Raw genomic sequence first — 20,294 nt, 5'->3', positions numbered from 1 at the left:
ACTTGTTTGGATGTTAGTGGAGGTTCTTTATCCAACATCCGCACAATCTTGCATTGAAATCTCTTGTCAATTTTTCTTTTCCGGCCACATCTAGGGAGGTTAGCCACAGTGCCATGGGCTTTAAACTTCTTGACGACACTGCGCACGGTAGACACAGGAACATTCAGGTGTTTGGAGATGGACTTGTAGCCTTGAGATTGCTCATGCTTCCTCACAATTTGGTTTCTCAAGTCCTCAGACAGTTCTTTGTTCTTCTTTCTTTTCTCCATGCTCAATGTGGTACACACAAGGACACAGGACAGAGGTTGAGTCAACTTTAATCCATGTTAACTGGCTGCAAGTGTGATTTAGTTATTGTCAACACCTGTTAGGTGCCACAGGTAAGTTATAGGTGCTGTTAATTACACAAATTAGAGAAGCATCACATGATTTTTCGAAAAGTGCCAATACTTTTGTCCACCCTCTTTGTTATGTTTGGTGTGGAATTATATCCAATTTGGCTTTAGGACAATTCTTTTTGTGTTTTTTCATTTAAGACAAATTAAATGAAGATAATAATACCAAAGAATTTGTGTTTGCAATCATTTTCAGGAAGAAACTGAGTATTATCTGACAGAATTGCAGGGGTGTCAATACTTTTGGCCATGACTGTATGTAGTATGTATGTATGCATGTTGTATGCATGTTTTTTTTATTTTTTTTACATTCAACACATTAGCCGGATGATGGGACTACTACTGTCCCATCATTGGCTAATGTGTCAATCACTGTCATTGTAGCAGGCATCGCCCGATGGGACTTGTAGTCCCATCGGACGATGCCTGCACACACACACACACACATACAAACCCCGGCAGGCCCGCACAGACCGCGCATCATGATGACATTATTTCAGCAGCCAATCACAGCCATGCCATTAGTCAACATGGCTAACACAACTGGCGGCTCATTGCATTATGGGAACTTCCGATTCCGGTATTCGATATTGTAAAGATATCAGTACACGGTATCGGAACTCCGATACTGCAAATATCGGGTATCGGCCGATATTCGCTGTATCGGAATGTGCTCAACACTAATCATGACTCTATAGCTAGCTATGTGCTGATCAGCTTATAACGCAGAACACAGAGTTTTATTGAAGTAATGACTGGTTTGTACAAAACATGAAAAATGTAGGTACTGATGTGTGACATTCACATTTATCTACTCAGAAATCACTTACCAAGTCTAGTGTAGAAGTGTTTTTGGAGTAAGCTGAGTATATGCCTGGCTTCTGTTTTCTGGTTCATCTGTATTGGGAGACAAATACACACAGGGTCAACTTCATAAAGAATACAGCAAAATTAATTTAAAAAAAAATCAGATTTTTAGTCAAGAAGAATTTGTATGACACAATCAAAAAAAAAAAAAAAAAATCAAAAGTACGGTAAGCACTAAGGGGGTAGGTCAATTTTGACTAAATTTCCACAATGCCGTAAAACTGGTACCAAACCAAGCAGTAAATGCCCCTTTTTCTTCCCTTCACAGCCTGTTATGAGCCCGTTACTACTAATTAGCAGTGTAAACACTGGATAGAGCCCACTGTGGTGTCCACAACAACCAATAAGGCAGATGTGACATAGGTCAATACATGACTGCTTTTCTCGCTCCTCAGACGTACTTTTTAGCCCTGCGGATTTTTCCGCGCAGAATTGAAGAAATCCGCAGGTCACATGACCTGCATTTTTCCTGCGGATTTCTTCCTGTTTTCTTGCGGTTTTCCCCTGCGGATTTGGAGAATGGAGCAGGTGGAAAACCGAACAAAAGAAGTGACATGCTGCATATTTTGAACCACAAGAAAACCGCGTGGAAAAATCTGCAGCGTCTGCACAGCGTTTTTATTTTTCACTTGACCAACGTGCTACTGTACATCACAATGCGGATATGCAACGTTTCTGCGTGGTAAAATCCGCTGTGGATCCGCTGGATATCTGCATCGTGTGCACATAGCCTATGGGTGGGCAACAACTAAACATCCAAAAAAATTTAACAGAATAGGGCTAGTCAATCAAGTACAGGAACTGAATAGCTGAAAAACAGGAGAAAAGGTACAAGCAAAAGAAAAAAAAAACGCACATCTAGAAGAAAATATACAAAAGTTAACACATTACTGTTATAAAGACAGAGGTAGACAAAACAAAAAGTTGTAAAAACGCGATGATGTAAACGGCAATGACCCCGGACCAGTGTGGAGGCCCCACAGAATAACCAGACATTCACACACGAAAAAGTGAATTCTGGCAGTAGGGCACAAGAAACAAGACTAGAATAAGGACAAAACAGCATGCAAGGAATACTATCAAACATAGAAAACAAAACATAATACATGTCTATAGGTGCCTACATGCTGATTGGAATACAGTAAGTCTAACAAATAAATACAATAGGTTGTTGTACTTCACAGCATAGGTCATTTTTAAAACTTTTTGGAGATTAACGTTACAGCCCCGAATCATTAGGACTGGCGTTTTGTATCCCTGCGGTAATGAGGGGCATGCAGTAACAAGATGCGCCTAATTCATGAAGAGGATCAAGTCACTGAATTCAGTGCATATCATCACTAATGTGCACCTTGGGGACACGAGGACCATTTTGGGCATAACTTAACCCACAACTCCAAATTAGTTTGTCGGGTGGGTGCTGACACTCTGTTCTTGCCCCCAAATTGCCAAAACTGGAATGACCATGCAAAAAGTTGTTTTAGCTCATAATTCTAGTTTAAATACCTTGATGAATCCGGGCTTATGTCTTTATACCAATAAAGCATTACCTTTTCTATATTTTCTTGTGGATGTGCAGTTTCTCTCTTTTTGCACGTACCTGCTCATTTTTTTCTGCATCCCTGGCTCTCTCCTCTGCGCAGGAGAATCTGATGCACGTATGGGCACATGCATTAAATGCTTTCAAGCTGCTGCACAAAACAAGACGGAGCCGTGGAAGAGTGTGATATGCTACATGGCCACTGGATTGCTAGACGCACAAACATCAGACAGATGTTACTAAGGCAAGCACATCCCACCAAAGTTCAAAAGGGGCTGTCTACTACTTGGACAACATCTTCTTAAATACTGTAGTGTAAAATAAACATCACGGCCACAATCCTAGCAATACTGGCGCAAGATCTCCTGGCACCTAGAAACTACAGCACTGAATTGCTGGCTCGGCGACAGCGCAGAGGACTATAAAAGTTATTTTCCTTTCACATGTGAGAAGACAGAATTTAAGAAAGGATTGCCAAGTAGTAGACAGCCCATTTAATAACAGCTCAGTGGATTAATAAATAGCTTTTCAACTTTTTTTGCTCCAATGCATCTTAAGTAATACTATTTGTAAACTTGTCCTCCACTTCTTGGTAACATATACTGAATTTGCTAGATCACCAAGACGTAAGGGAACTTCAATATCTGAATACAGTACTGTACTCAGAATACAGTACTATAGACTAAAGCCCCCGTTACACACAGGGCTGTGGAGTCGGAGTCGGTATAAAATGGACCGACTCCGACTCCTAAAATATATAATAAATTGGGTACAGTAGTTCAATGCAGGATGTGCTGAATATTTTTTCATAGGAGTTTGGGAAAGTTATGAAATGTCCTATAAATGGCTGTTATATTCCTGATCTAAGGCTACATTCACACACAGCATTTTTCCTGTGTTTTTTGAGGATACGTTTTTCAGCTGTAAAAGCTGATCATCTTTTTAAAAAAACTGCATCACCTGAAAGGTTTTTGAGCTCATAGATAATGTTTTCAATAGCAAAAGCAGATTAGAAATCTGCTCTATCTATATATCCATTTATCCATATCTGTCTATCCATATCGTATCTGTGCCAAAAAGAATGAAAACCGGGTAGTACACCAATATATATTCTGTTCTATCTAAATATCTTGATTATTGGATCATAAAAATGATTAAATGTCTGAGGTTCACATTGTACTACAATAAATTTTTCACTTAAATATAAGCAATATGTGTGGGAGTCGGAGTCGGTGTAAGGGAAATTGGGGAGTCGGAGTCGCAGGCTTGGCTTACCGACTCCACAGCCCTGGTTACACACTGCGATATCGCTAGCAATATCGCTGTAAAGTCACCGATTTTGTGACGTAGCAGCGATATTGCTAGCGATATCGCTACATGTGATACTTACCTCCGACCAGCTTCCCCCCCCCCCCCCCCCTGCTGATTATCGCTGGTCGCGCGAGAAGGTCCTGGATCATTTCTCGTCGGGCGCTTCCTGTGGCACCGACGAGCGGCGCGTGGACGCGGGCGAGAGGACGTCAGGATCGCCTCGTCTGACAGGTAAGTAGCGACCCCCGACCCCAGCGATGTCGCTGGTGAGATCTGCCTGTGTGGCAGCTCACTAGCGACCACTTAGCGATGCACCAGCGATCCATATCGTTGTCGGGATCGCTGGTGCATCACTAAGTGTAACGGTACCCTAACTCTGCAGACACAGAAAGGTAGACTATTTTTATCAAGATACTTTTGGTACAAATTGGCTTCAAAGTGGACAATGCCCTCAAGCAGATACTGTGCACTTTAAAGGGAATCTGTCACCCTATTTTTCCCCTATCAGCTGCGGCCACCACCATCAGTGGCTTATCTACAGCATTCTGTAATGCTGTAGATAAGCCCCCGATGTAACCTGAATGATAAGAAAAATGAGTTATATTATAATCACCGGGGGGGGTTGCGGTCCCGGTCCGATGGGTGTTGCAGTCCGGCGCCTCCCATCTTCTAACGGTGACGTCCCCTTCTTTGCTGCCTGTCGTGGCTCCTGCACAGGCGCACTGCTCTGCCCTGTTGAGGGAAGAGCAGAATACTGCAGTGTGCGGCGCTGGACCTCTCCTGGCGCCTGCGCACTGCAGGACTCTGCCCTCAATAGGGCAGAGCAGTGCGCCTACGCAGGAGCCGCGACAGGCAGCAAAGAGGACGTCACCGTTAGAAGATGGGAGGCACTGGATCACTAAACCCATTGTACCCGAACTGGACCCGATCCGCCCCTGGGTGAGTATAATATAACTCATTTTTCTTATCTTTCAGGTTACATCGGGGGCTTATCTACAGCATTACAGAATGCTGTAGATAAGCCCCTGATGGCGGTGCTGGCAGCTGATAGGTGAAAAATAAGGTTACAGATTCCCTTTAAGTTAGGTATGGCTACCTTAAAAGCTTTCTTTCTATGTCATCCTTGCACTCGCACAAGAATTACAGAAACTTCCAGGTTCTCCAAAGGTAAAATACTAAGAAATATCTCACCATGTTGAAATTGTTCAAAAATGTTAAATATAGACCAAGTAGCCCAAATGTCACACAGTTTCATTTATAAGTGAACATGAAAGATTACACAGCGGAAGTAAATGTGCTTACACTTGAAAATCCACCTCTCTCCTTAGGTCACACAAACTCTAGTACTACTTCCTCAACAAAAAAAAATGGAGGAAAACAAAGCTAAAATATTTCACCCAAACTCAATTTTTGATACACATCATCTAAATTATAAAAGATACTACCTGCCTACGTCAATTTGCACCTTCATTATTAAATCCTGAAAAGTGTCACTCTCTGAAGCGTAGCTGTAGACGGGGGAAGCACGGCATGGCAAAATGTTACATAGCCAACCATTCAATAGCAGATGACTCACAGCAGACGCTTACAATGTTGCAATCGTGACCATTGCTATACTTTTACCACCTATGCTCATGTACAGGCTCCGAGAACCTTACTTGGTGCACTTTATGATGGGTAAGCTAAATCGATCCGCCTTACCCATAGGAGACTTGCATTTTTTTTTTTTTTAGCATCAATATAACCACAGTGGTCTTTAATGAATGTGGGGTTTAGTTTCCCTTTCATTTGATGCTGCTATATCTACAGGGGATGACAGATTATGGTCGTTACTGACACTCGCATAGCACATATTATATGTGATATTTACCCCATTTTAGCATCAATATGACCACAGTGGTCTTTATTTGATATAACAATACGGTGGTTGGCCTCTTTTGGAAGTTGATGCATATTGTGGGCAGCACGGTGGCTCAGTCGTTAGCACTGCAGCCTTGCAGAGCTGGAGTCCTGGTTCTAATCCCACCAAGGACAACATCTGCAAGGAGTTTGTATGTTCTCCCCGTGTTTGCGTGGGTTTCCTCCCACATTCCAATGACATAACGATAGGGAATTTAGATTGTGAGCCCCATCGGGGACAGTGATGATAATGTGTGCAAACTGTAAAGCGCTGCGGAATATGTTAGCACTATATAGAAATAAAGATTATTTTTATGTTATTGATCCATGCATGGTGTATATTATATATGATAAGCAGTCCACAGTCCATTACACCCAACAACCTGTTTGGTAACCAGTAGTGATGGGCGAGTAGCATTGTTGTTCGGGTCTCCCAGAGCATGCTCGAGTGATCTCCGAGTATTTTGGCGTGCTTGAAGATTTAGTTTTCGTTGTCTAAGCTGCCCGATTTGCGGCTTAGATACAAACACATGGGCCATGCACACAGCAAACAAGTCTGTAGGACAGTGTTCACACCACCAAAAGACTGAAGCACAGAAAAACACAGTAAAACAAAACGTAAAAATACTCTGCTGTAAAAATGTAACAGTAAACAGCAAGTGCTAGTGAAAAGATGATAAAACAGGGTATTTGGTTGATACATTTTTTGCAAAAAATGTATACTAAGCCGCTCTACCAATCGTCAAGGTATACCCATATCAGAGCAGTCCTAACTGATGTATTTAAAAGCCTGATCATGTGTATAGTACCTGTATAAGCAGGATTCAGGCAGGCAACGTCCGATGTGGACACGCTATGGAAGACTGCTTTTGTGTGCACGGCCCATAATAAGGTATTTTTTGTGGTATACATGGGGGGTTAGGAGGTGATGGACACATTTGTGCAATGCAGGTTCTCAGAAAAGCGGTGGCATTGGTTCACACACTAAAAAACTGGTGTGAGGTTCACGCTAAACGTTTCAGGACTTACCGGTTCATCTTTTATAACTAAACACAAATCTGCATCACTGCTCCTTGTGCCAAACCCGTTAAGTGACGAACCAACCAGGTACAGTCTGCTCTCTAGAAAAAGTACAAAAGGGTAAATACAATACCAGTACTACAATGGGCAAATAATAAAACTACAAAAACATTCAGGAAAGTCTACTCTTTTGTACATACGTGGAAATATTTGCTGAATTTCCCTCTGGAGTTCTGCCCGACAGATATCTTTCTTCTTCAAGTCAGAGACTTGCTGTTCACAAGCTTGAAACAAGTCCAGGATCTGCTGACTCAGCTGAGAGATAGAACAGAGGAATCACTGGTTTTTATCATACAGCAGTCCCAACAGACTTTTCAATAGAGAGTGCACTCACATGGCTTCCTGATACAATGTAAATTTCTCTATGACTTGGACACACATGGTAGAAACAGTTTTAGGCGAGGTGCAGACAACCATGTATTATCTCATCCGATAGAATAGGATCGATTATGCAAATCACACTATTATGAAAGTTTAATCATCTTCTCCATTCGGTCAGTCTGTGGAAATCAGACTGCAGATGTCATCCGAGTGCAGTCCGATGGTTTCTACAGACTCATTGGCTTGCTTGGACGAGCGGGATCCGAAAATCAGATCAAACTTGGGCATACAGCAATTTTTTTTCCTCAAACCGGTGTGGTCCAAGGAAAAAATATGACGTACATGGCCCCAGGATGGACTAAAATTTGTCCAAGTGCAATCTGATGTTTTGTCAGATTACAGTGACCGAAAATGCGCTCGTCTGCACCTGCCCTTATGGTAACATCAGTGGCCCACTTTATTATCATGAATTTGGAAAACATAAAAAGGAGAATGGCACATTATCAATGTGCGTGCACTAAAGTTGATGCAAATCGATTTACAGGACCCAGTCCAGCGGCCAGATCAGTAAACTGCGGCCAACAGACACGAGCCTCAGGGATCGATTTCCTTCTGATTAACCAGCCTGGTGCAATATCGTCGTTGTGGCTTCACACATGTGGCATTGGTGGGCCAGACCAGCTAATCAAATGAAGAGCCGCTGATGCCGATACGGAGGAGACCATTCTCGGGGGTTTCCATCCAACAGCCACAGTATACGGAGCTGGCTACTGAACTGGGTCCTGCAAATTGATTCGCACCAACTCTAGCTTGCATCTATTAATCTGATGCATTTAAAGTCTGATAGTACGCATAGCCCTACATTTAGATGTGTAAAATTAATAAATGTGGGCTAGTATGTGGAAAAAAACCAGAATAACCTATGGAAACACTCTGCAGATGTCAGATCTGAGCCTATGACACCAGTTCTGTAAAGTGTGCATTTTCTAAGTAACTGTAAAATTATTAAGACATAGCGCCGTTTCCAGTTTTACCTTGTCATTAGCAACAGGCAAAGTGGTTATTACATCGTCAAATATCCAGGGATCAGCTGCGGATGAAACTTGACTATTTACATCAGAGATCGGAAGAGACTGCCGTAATGGAATCCCATCAAAGGAATAATAGAAGTCATCTCTTAAAGGCACTGACTGGTGAGCGATCGATGAAGGCGACTGTGGAGGAGACTGAAACCTCTGCCTCTTCAGATCATACTGATTAATCCCTTCATCACTTCTCCTCCTGGAAGAAAAAGCAAAGAGAAAAGGAAAAACACAAAATGCATCTTACTGTCCCAGACACCACCACCAGATGACGGGCATACTGAACGCTTATATCTATGTGCATCATGGACAGTAATTGTGAGGGCACCACTTATAGGTTCAAGTGAGGAAGCAAACTGGGGGAAGCTCTTACCGTAATAGTGATTCAATATGGAGAAACTGTTTAAGTAAAAAGGGTAATCTGGGCAAAAGAGAACCTAAATTCACTGTTCAAATCTTGACACTACACATATGAGAAGATTCACTACAAAGCTATGATTAGAGCTTAAATTGCATTTCAGTCCAAATCTTACGGGCAAGAAATTCTGCAATCTTAAGGCCCTTTTACATTTAGCGATGCACCAGCGATCCAACCAGCGATCCGACCCGGTCAGGATCGCTGGTGCATCGCTAAATGATCGCTAGTGAGCTTTCATACAGAAAGACCTCACAGCGATGCAGCAGCGATGCAGCGCACGATACTTACCATTCACACACAGCGATCCTGCGTCCTCCGGCCCGCCTCCACGCGTCGCTGGACGTCACAGCAGGAAGTCTCAGCAGGAAGCGCCCGACGAGAAATGGAGCCGGACATTCTCGCGCGATCAGCGATAGACAGCGGGGGAGCCGGTTGGAGGTAAGTATCACACATAGCGATATCGCTAGCAATATCGCTATAACGTCACAAAACCGGTGACGTTTTAGCGATATTGCTAGCGATATTGCTTAGTGTAAAACCCCCTTTAGCCTCTGTCCACATCTGCTTTCCATAATCCCCCTGCACCCAGCATATGCCAAAAAGTGCTCTTTTGGCAAAGCCTACGTTTGTATGAGTAGCCTTTTTGCCCCTTTCCACGTTGCTTTACAGAAAGGCAGAGTAAGAAGTTTTTTTGTTTTTTTTTTTATCTTAAATTGCGTGAATGGCAGCTAAATGCCTACGCAGTGGCATGAGGACGGCGACCGAAGCAAAAAACTGGTATGAACAGAGCCTAAGCCCCAATCTGATTAAGTGTTCATTGGGAGGAAGCGAGAAACCTACAATATAAAAAAAAAAATGTAGCAAAACCATAGGGAATTATTTTTGGGGGTCAAGAACAAAAGCGCACAACAAATATATTAAATTGTCAGTTTGCACCAAACAAGTTGGGCAGATAAATAGGATTTATAGGTGCCATGGAGTCAAGTACTACATAGCAAACACAATGTTACATGGCTTCAGGAGGCTGAAGCGCAGCATTCACACGCATTATAAAACCACAGGGAACACAGAGACCCATATCTATAAGGTAAAATGATGTAGGTGCCAAAAGGATTAGCTTCTGAAATGGATGAATAACGATAATCTATGGGTACATCAGCATATGCCCAACACAGGACTGACAGACGTGAACAAAGCTGAAGAAAGCCAGGCTTGATCCAGGGCGATGAGAGAAATAAAAAAACAAGTTACATCTGGAAAGATTTTTTTTAAGCTATTTTGATTTAACAAGCAGATGTAACAGCTCCGTGGAGATCCTGATGTGCCTCACAACTGCATCCTCCAAGGACGCTCATCATCCAGGTGGTACACATGAGACATCCATATGCGGCTTGTGTAGAATGAAGAAAACACTAATGCCGGGACCACAGGTAACAATCGCGACATGAAAAGACAGATGACATAAAAACGCCAATGACTGCTCACATAAGATGTTACCATATAGATACAAGACACAGCCGCGACTACGCAACAATAAGAATTAGGGGCCTCTGAAGACAGTAAGAACCACACATATCATTTTTGTCTCAAATGGTGCATTGGAGAAAACAAAAACAAAAAGTCTCACAACAAAGTTAGATTCACAGCAGAGGGGCGACGGTGAGACATGGCGAAATTGCAAAGGTGCGCAAACTCAGCACACACGAGGTTACCTCCAAATGGCGTGCACACGTAGCAATCTGCAGTATGTTACAGAATAGGATGCCAATGTCTCTTATCTTGGAATAAGGCTGGTGCCGTCCATTGTTTCATGCCTGATCTAGACAACTGATTGCAAAGTTGTGCGCTGGTCCACGGCTCTACGGCCAGTCCAGCGCTGGTCCGCGGCTCTACGGCCAGTCCAGCGCTGGTCCGCGGCTCTACGGCCAGTCCAGCGCTGGTCCGCGGCTCTACGGCCAGTCCAGCGCTGGTCCGCGGCTCTACGGCCAGTCCAGCGCTGGTCCGTCAAATAAATGAGTACTCACAAATGGACAACTCCAGAAATTATTGTTATGGGCAAATGTCTGACTGTCCGGATCAAACAGTATCTATCTAAGCACACACAAAATAAAAATTGAGAATACAACAAGTAGCTGATGGTGACAGTTGGGGGTACTCACTTCCTGTTTTGGAATGGTGAAGGTGAAGAGACTGGATTGATTAAGGGGCTGTGGTTGCCAAGAGCCCATGGTTGTGTGGTCACCGGCGGCATCATCAGGACATTCCCACTCATCAGCATCCTAGAGAGGCTAAAAGTTTATGTTATCAAACAAGGTGCATCCAATATAAACAGATTATATTCACACTTTACAAAATATCAGGCGACCCTGCTTCTCATGTGATCCCTAAAGTCAAATGACTACAAATGGGCCCAGTATAGTCTGATACCATAAACAGCCCCCTCTCCCACTACTTTCAATCCTTCTGACTGAACATAGCATGAAGCACAGTTAGAAGGGGGGAACACATGACTGTATAACTGAACTACATAGGGTTTGGACCAAAAAAAATCTTTGCAAATATGGATACCAATGTAGTCGACCATTGGCAGTCACGTGCCTCTCATATACACTGGCATCACCATGAGGGCCAGTGATTGACAGTCAAATGTTAAAGCAGCACTTCAGTGCATCTGTGCAGGATAGGTAAGATAATTAAGAGTTTTCCACAAATCTCATTTATCACATATCCACAGGAGAGTTTACAAGTGTCTGATCAACAGGACCCCCAAAGACCTCAGTCTCTGACACTCAAGCCAAAGTCTATGGGACAAATGAAGATAGCCTAGCAGTGTGCCGGCTGTCTCAGTGCCACAGACATTGAATGGAGGCATAGTGCGCATACATGACCACCGCTGGATTCAGGTATTTTCGTTGAGGTTGCGCAGGCAGAATGAACTGAGGACCTCGAACCTAAAGCTCTAGTAAATGGTAGGGGACCTAGTAATTATTTAGCACTTGTACTATGGGTGTTAAATACACACTGAAAGAAGCTCCTTTTACTGAGTACTAGTCTGTTTACACATTCCCAAATTTTCCATCTGGATTTTTGGGCACAACATTTGCAGCTGTATACAGTAGTAAAACAGATTAGAATTTAGAATTCTCTTCCACATGCCGCAGTATTTTTGGTGTAGAAAGTGTCCTGCGGTATGGATTTTTAATTTCTTTAATCTGTAGCACGTTGATTACTGTTGTGGTAGAAATGTGGCCTTATTGTGAAACTTTCCCGTCAATATCCGCAATGTATTTATTTTTGTAAATATTGATTACCTGTGGGGTGCAAAATCCACAATAAAAGTAAAACCTGAAAAACAAACAAGATCCTCACCGATGCTTCCTTCCCAATCATAGCGCATCCCGGCCCCCTGTGGTGACGTCCGGCCCCACGTGACCACTACAGATAACATGTTAGTTGCGGTCACATGGAATGAAATGTCACCACAGGGGATTGGGATCCACCATCATGGAAACAGCTAGTGGCGGAGAAAAAAAGAGCAGAGGCGTCTGCACGCACCGTCTCCCCACCCCCCCAGGGCACCTCTGCACGCACCGTCTCCCCACCCCCCCCAGGGCACCTCTGCACGCACCGTCTCCCCACCCCCCCCAGGACACCTCTGCACGCACCGTCTCCCCACCCCCCCAGGGCACCTCTGCACGCACCGTCTCCCCACCCCCCCCAGGGCACCTCTGCACGCACCGTCTCCCCACCCCCCCCCAGGGCACCTCTGCACGCACCGTCTCCCCACCCCCCCCCAGGGCACCTCTGCACGCACCGTCTCCCCACCCCCCCCCAGGGCACCTCTGCACGCACCGTCTCCCCACCCCCCCCAGGGCACCTCTGCACGCACCGTCTCCCCACCCCCCCCAGGGCACCTCTGCACGCACCGTCTCCCCACCCCCCCCAGGGCACCTCTGCACGCACCGTCTCCCCACCCCCCCCAGGGCACCTCTGCACGCACCGTCTCCCCACCCCCCCCAGGGCACCTCTGCACGCACTGTCCCCCCACCCCACCTTTGCACGTCTGCACGCACCGTCTCCCCAGCGCACCTCTGCACGCACCGTCCCGCCACTCCCCAGGGCACGTCTGCACGCACCGTCTCCCCAGCGCACCTCTGCACGCACCGTCTCGCCATCCCTCAGCGCACGTCTGCACGCACCGTCTCCCAACCCCATACACGTCTGCAAGCATCATCTCCCCACCCCGCATGCACCGTGTCGCCATCCCCACGCATCTGCACGCACCGTGTCCACACCCCACACGCATCTGCACGCACCGTGTCCACACCCCACACGCATCTGCACGCACCGTGTCCACACCCCACACGCACCGTATCGACACCCCACACACACACACACACACACACACGTCTAAAAAAAAAAAAAAAAAAAAAAACACCCCACACCCAGTCATCTCCTCCTCTCACCTGGCATTCTTCTGGTAGGTGAGGTGGGCATGCAGCAGCTCGGGGCGCACAGCCAGCGGCACCTTACTGAGCAGCTCCCCGCCGGTGTGGTGCGGTATGGGCAAGGACGGGTGCGGACTGCGGCCCACACTGGGGGAGTTAGGGAACATGCTCCCCCCGGATAGGGCCGCACATCAGCCTGTGGTTTGCCAGGCCGCCGGGGAGTGACTGGGTGTAATACGGACACTCTGTCCACAAGCTCCGGAGGAAATGGCGGCCACCAGGAAGAGAGATGGAGGGCGGCGACAGCAAGCGAGTCAGGGGCGGCCGGCACTCAGGGCGGAGGGAAGTGGCATGGTAACCAAAACATATCACGTGATCACTGTCAGCCAATCAGCTGCTACCCGACCAATTGTGTACTACACGGAGGTGACACTGACGTCCACTGCAGTGATGAGGACTAGGAGCCCCCTGCTGTATGAGCAGCGACCCCTGCTGTATGAGGAGAGCCCTGCTGTGTGAGGAGCCCCCTGCTATATGAGCAGCGACCCCTGCTGTATGAGGAGAGCCCTGCTGTGTGAGGAGCCCCCTGCTATATGAGCAGCGACCCCTGCTGTATGAGGAGAGCCCTGCTGTGTGAGGAGCCCCCTGCTATATGAGCAGCGACCCCTGCTGTATGAAGAGAGCCCTGCTGTGTGAGGAGCCCCCTGCTATATGAGCAGCGACCCCTGCTGTATGAGGAGAGCCCTGCTGTATAAGGAGCGACCCCTGCTATATGAGAGCCCTGCTGTATAAGGAGAGCCAGAAAACACAAAAAACGGAGCCAAAAATCCATAAACATGTCAACAAGTCGATATAAAACTTGCTTTTATTGATACAAAGAATCATTTAAGGCTGTGTGCCCACGATGCGATTTTTAAGCGTTTTTGGCCCGATTTTTGGCGTGAAAACGTTTAAAAATCGTGTACAGAACGCCCCCCCATGCATTCCTATGGCATTCCGCACATGCTGTGCTAATGCTGCGCTTTTTTCCGCGGCGGAATCGCATCGCGGAAAAAATCGCAGCGTGCTCATTCCTTTGTGCGGAATCGCAAAGAATTGCCGCGATTCCGCACCCATAGGAATGCATGAGAATCGCTTACTTCCCGCATGTGGCTATGCCCACCATGCGTGAAGTTAAGCGTCTCATGTGCAGTTGGTACCCACGGTGTGGAGGAGAGGAGACTGTCCTCCAGGCCCTGGGTACCATACCCCTGTAAAAAAAGAATAAAAAATTGGGGTATATTTACCTTCTGACATCCCGCGCTGCATTCCCGGGCCTCAGCGTTCCCAGTAATGCCTTGCGGCACGGTCCAGTGATGACGTAGTCTCGCGAGATTGCTATAGGAACGCGAGACCAAAGTCATCACAGGTCTCGCAAGGCATTACTGGGAACGCTGAGGCCCGGGAAGGCAGCGCGGGACGTCAGAAGGTAAATATACAGCGATTTTTTATTTTTTTATCATTTTTAACATTCTTTTACTATTGATGCCGCATAGGCGGCCTCAATAGTAAAAAGCTGGTCACACTTGTCAAACACTATGTTTGACGAGTGTGACCAACCTGTCAATCACTTTCCAAGCGATGCTTCAAATCGCTTGGAAAGTGCTTGAGAAAATCGCGGCAAAATCGCGAACAGAATCGCGGTAAAATTGCAGTGAAACCGCGCAATTTCTGGGAAGGAGTCCGGTTTTCATTGTGCGTTTTAAAACGCTACGTGGGCCCATAGCCTAAAAGTCGTAACATAGTAAGGCCGAAAAAAGACATTAGCCCATCCAGTTCAGCCTATAAAATTCTGTCAGAATAAATCTCCAGATCTACGTCCTTCTAAAGAACCTAACAATAACTGTAAGATACAATATTGTTATGCTCCAGGAAGACATCCAGGCCTCTCTTGAACCCTTCGACTGAGTTCACCATCACCACCTCCTCAGGCAGGGAATTCCAGATTCCCACTGCCCTAACATTCTATGTTGGTGGAAAAACCTTCTCTCCTCCAGATGCAGAGAATCCCCCCTTGTGACCGTCACCTTCCTTGGTATAAACAGATCCTCGGAGAGATATTTGTATTGTCCCCTTATATACTTATACATGGTTATTAGATCGCCCCTCAGTCGTCTTTTTTCTAGACTAAATAATCCTAATTTTGCTAATCTCTCTGGGTATTTTAGTTCCCCCATCTCCTTTATTTAAATTTTGTTGCCCTCCTTTGTACCCGCTCTAGTTCCATTATATCCTTCCTGAGCACAGGTGCCCAAAACACACAGTACTCCATGTGCGGTCTACCCAGAGATTTGTACAGAGGCAGTATAATGCTCTCATCATGTGTATCCAGACCTCTTTTAATGCACCCCATGATCCTGTTTGCCTTGGCAGCCGCTGCCTGGCACTGGCTGCTCCAGGTAAGTTTATCATTAACTAGGATCCCCAAGTCCTTCTCCATGTCAGATTTACCCAGTGGTTTACTGTTCAGTGTGTAATGGTGATATTGATTCCATCTTCCCATGTGTATAACCATACATTTATCATTGTTATACCCCATCTGCCACCTTTTGGCTTAAGTTCCCAACTTATCCAGATCCGTCTGTAGCAGAATGCTATCTTCTCTTGTATTGACTGCTTTACATTGTTTTGTATCATCTGCAAATATCGATATTTTACTGTGCAAACCTTCTACCAGATCGTTAATAAATATGTTGAAGAGAATAGGTCCCAACACCGACCCCTGCGGTACCCCACTGGTCACAGCGACCCAGTTAGAGAATATACCATTTATGACCACCCTCTGCTTTCTATCACTAAGCCAGTTACTTACCCATTTACACACATTTTCCCCCAGACCCAGCATTCTTATTTTGTGTACCAACCTCTTGTGTGGCACGGAATCAAACGCCACACACACGGTATCAAACGCCACACCATGTGTACGTGCTTGCACATGGACACCAGCACGGGTAATGGCTGAAACCTTCTGTTAACTATTGACTTCCCTCTTCCCTCCCTCTTTGGGTTAGATATGGACATACCTTGTTAGACTATAACCATCGCTACTTCTGGCTATATATGTGGGGGTTTAGAAGGTGGAGGAGGGACTTGATCCCATATTTTTCCCATTCATTTGGGCTATTGATGCTACTGTCCTTTTAGGACGCATTATACAATTTTTTGGATGTATATGTGGGGTCTTTAGGGTAATACATTGGCCTTACCCTGGTGTTTTGGTGCTCATTCTGCAGCACGTTTTTTATTCCAAACTTTGGTGCATTCTGACCTGTGTCAAATGGCTTTGTCTTTGTTTGTAATACTTTGTGATGACTTTTAAATGATTCTTTGTATCAATATAAGCAAGTTTTATATTGAATTGTCATGTTTATGGATTTTTGGCTCAGTTTTTTGTGTTTTCTAGTTATTGGGGAGCTCCATAGGGAATTTTCCCATTAGTATCCTGGTGATATACCAGGACTCATTGCCACAAAGAATATGTGTTCTGCACTTGATATCAAGTTATTTATATGAGGAGAGCCCCCTGCTGTATGAGGAGCGCCCTCTGCTATATGAGGAGCGCCCCCTGCTGTATGAGCGCCCCCTGCTGTATGAGGAGTGCCCCCTGCTATATGAGGAGTGCCCCCTGCTGTATGAGGAGCGCCCCCTGCTATATGAGGAGAGCCCTGCTGTATAAGGAGCGCCCCTGCTGTATGAAGAGCGCCCTGCTGTATGGAGCACCCCCTGCTGTATGAGGAGCGCCCCCTACTGTATGAGGAGCGCCCCCTGCTGTATGAGGAGCGCCCCCTGCTATATGAGGAGAGCCCAGCTGTATAAGGAGCGCCCCCTGCTGTATGAAGAGCGCCCTGCTGTATGGAGCACCCCCTGCTGTATGAGGAGCACCCCCTGCTGTATGAGGAGCGCCCCCTGCTATATGAGGAGCGCCCCCTGCTGTATGAGGAGCGCCCCCTGTTGTATAAGAAGCGCCCCCTGTTGTTTGAGGAGCACCCCTGTTGTATGAGGAGCGACCCCTGCTGTATGAGGAGCTCCCCCTGTTGTATGAGGAGCACCCCCTGTTGCATGAGGAGCGACCCCTGTTGTATGAGGAGCGATCCTTGCTGTATGAGGAGCCCCCTGCTATATGAGGCGAGCCCCCTGTTGTATGAGGAGTGACCCTCTGCGTGAGAAGACCCCTGCTGTAGTTAGCACCTTCAACTCCCAGTTGCTTCACAGAAGTTTATGACATACAACCTTGAAAATAAAAAAATCACATTTTTTTTCCACAAAAATGATCTTTTAGCCCCAACTTTTTTATTATCACAAGAGTAACAGGAGAAAAAGGACCACAAAATATGATGTGCAATTTGTCCTGAGTACGCTGATACCCCATATATGAGGGAAAACCACTGTTTCGGCGCACAGCAGGGCTCGAAAGGGAAGGAGCGTAGTTTGACTTTTTGAATGTAAAATTGGCTGGAATGATTAGCAGATAATTTGTTGCGTTTGGAGAGCCCCTGATTGTGCCTAAAGAATGTAAACCCCCAAAAGGGACCCTGTTTTGGATACTAGACCTCTCAAGGAACGCATCTATATGTGTGTGTAAGCAGGATACAGTGACAGACAGAAGGCAGAGCAAGAGTTAATAACTTTAACAGGGGGATACTCCACACAGGGAGGTAAACAGTTAAATGGGGAAATAGGCAGTTAAATGGTAGGATACACCGTTCAAAGACAAAGGATATGCAGTGTTGAAAAGCAACGGATTCAGTAACTGCAGTTCATTTAAGTAAACTTATCCTGTCAGTCGCTTCTCAGGCCGTGGGTGTTGCTGAACGGACGATGGCGCCAACAACGGCTGGCGCGATGCTTGTAGGATGAGGTCCCGTGGGAAATGACGATCCGGCTTCTGGCGGCAGCGGTTGAACCCCTAGTCCATATACTGGTGTGTCCGGGGGAATGTGGGCCGCTGCACTGTCTGAGCCAACCGTGGTCCAGCAGATATACACTGTGGAATCGGGGCACAGATGGCGGTCCTGCACCCAATCTCTCTTGAGCGGCATGCGCACAGTACGCATGGGTCCACAGCGTTTGGCACTTTGCTTCATGGTGAACAAGGGGCACACAGCACGCCTCTCCTCACAGTATCTGGCAGCGGCGATGCGCGGGCCTGCGCTATACTGATGCTCACGGGCTGGAGCACTCACTTCTCTATCCTGCGTGCTGTCTGTTCCCAAGTCTGCCTGTTTCCGTGTGCGCTGAGGCTGTAAACTCTTAGCCACACCCCCTGCTTTCACCTGCAAGGATTGGTCCGGTCCGGTAAACTTTCCCCCGGACAACAGAGGAGACAGCCCCAACAGTTCCGGAACCGACACAGAACAGGTACCTGCGGCACGGTACTTCTTAAACTCCTCCCCCTCTGCTTTTGCTCGCTATTCCACGTGCGAGAGTTCCTGCAGTAAATTTTGACATTCCTCCATCTCTTGGATGATTCGCTGCCAAATAAATTGGTCTTGTTCATCTCGGTTGGGTGGTATTCCTGCTGTTGTCCGTTTCGTGCAGCATAAATCAGGTTGAGTAGTGGGGACAGATGGAGTAGTGAAATCAGGTTGGGTAGTGGAGTCAGGTTAAGCAGGTGAGGATGGGGACGCCCCCGGGTTCAATGGAACAGCCAGTTCAGGAGCTTCAAGTTCCTGTTCCTCTTCAGGGTCGATAGGTAGCGGGTCGGAGGATTCTTCCTCGTCATGGTCGAAAGCAGATAGGGATGGGGCCATGCATACTAGGATAAGGAAAGGGTCATATCAGGATAAGGATGGGGCCTTGCATACCAAGATGGGGCTGGGGGCCAATCATACCAGAATAAGGATAGGACCAATCATCCCAGTACTGGAATGAGGGCCAATCATACCGGGTTTCTAAAAAGAAATTAATATTCATTGCCCTCAAGAGCCATGGGGGTGGAATGCAGTGAAAACTCATTTCTTTTTAGCAGCAGGCACAGGAGTTAGCCGCAGCCGCCGGCTCCAGCCTCTGTAACCCACTGCTCCGCTGATGCCGCTCCCCCACCACAATCAGTTCATCCGGACTATAAGACGCACCCCCATTTCCCTCCACATTTTGGGAGGAAAAAAGTGCGCCTTATAGTCCGAAAAATACGGTATTTTTTGATTTTCCCATAGTATTCCTGAAAATAATAAACCAATATTAACCCTTCCAAAGACCAATGTCATCTCTCCAACAACAGGACAGGAGTGGTACTGTTCAGTGTATATATGCAGGACAGGAGAAGTGGTACTGAGCATTGTATATAAACAGGACAGGAAAAGTGGTACTGAGCAGCAGAGCTGCCACTAGGAATTTCGGGGCCCCATACTGGCAAAATTTTTGGGCCTCCTTGAGACTCCACACAGGCTCCACCCCAGCTATGCCTCCACCCTTCGAAGCTTCCACAGTTCCACTGCTCACTCTTGGAAAAACTAAACTTCACCACCACGTCCTCATCAATCAGATATTTATAGTTCCCATCAAACACCAGATCACATACAGAGCCAGCAGCTTTTGTTCTGGCCAAAAGATTTTTTTAAGCCGCCACCACGACACGGTAGACTCTTTTGGCCGGACCCTACTCTACTCTAACCTATTAAATATAAATATATTTTTTATGTATTTTTCTTTAAGGGAATGAGTCACATACTTTTTTTTAAATGACCATTAAAACAACATACAAGGGACAAATACAGTCACACCATGACCAGACCACATATTACCACCACATAGTGACCTATAATACCACATACAAGGTACAAATGACGTCACTCCATGACCAGACCACATATTACCACTACGTAGGGACTGAATACTACAATACTGGTCATTAATTTAAAAAACAAAACCAAATACTAAGTGACATTATACACA

At 46.2% G+C, this 20,294-nt stretch overlaps 1 protein-coding gene across 1 annotated transcript in view; it reads right to left on the bottom strand.

Moving 5' to 3' along the window:
• TENT2 (terminal nucleotidyltransferase 2) overlaps positions 1-13,874 on the bottom strand; it is a 79,850-nt gene extending 65,976 nt beyond the window's left edge. The window contains exons 1-6 of the mRNA XM_073584169.1: positions 13,380-13,874; positions 11,073-11,201; positions 8,448-8,694; positions 7,233-7,347; positions 7,042-7,133; positions 1,226-1,292 (exon numbers count right to left, since the gene is read on the bottom strand). Coding sequence (XP_073440270.1) covers positions 1,226-1,292; positions 7,042-7,133; positions 7,233-7,347; positions 8,448-8,694; positions 11,073-11,201; positions 13,380-13,528 — 799 coding nt within the window. The 5' untranslated portion in view covers positions 13,529-13,874. The remainder of the gene's footprint in view (positions 1-1,225; positions 1,293-7,041; positions 7,134-7,232; positions 7,348-8,447; positions 8,695-11,072; positions 11,202-13,379) is intronic.
• Positions 13,875-20,294: the final 6,420 nt, after the last annotated feature.

The sequence above is a fragment of the Dendrobates tinctorius genome, unplaced genomic scaffold (genome assembly GCF_039654945.1).
Source record: "Dendrobates tinctorius isolate UK_male_01 unplaced genomic scaffold, ASM3965494v1 ptg000083l, whole genome shotgun sequence".
In the NCBI taxonomy this organism is placed as follows: domain Eukaryota; kingdom Metazoa; phylum Chordata; class Amphibia; order Anura; family Dendrobatidae; genus Dendrobates; species Dendrobates tinctorius.
This window is presented reverse-complemented; position numbering and strand designations above follow the sequence as displayed.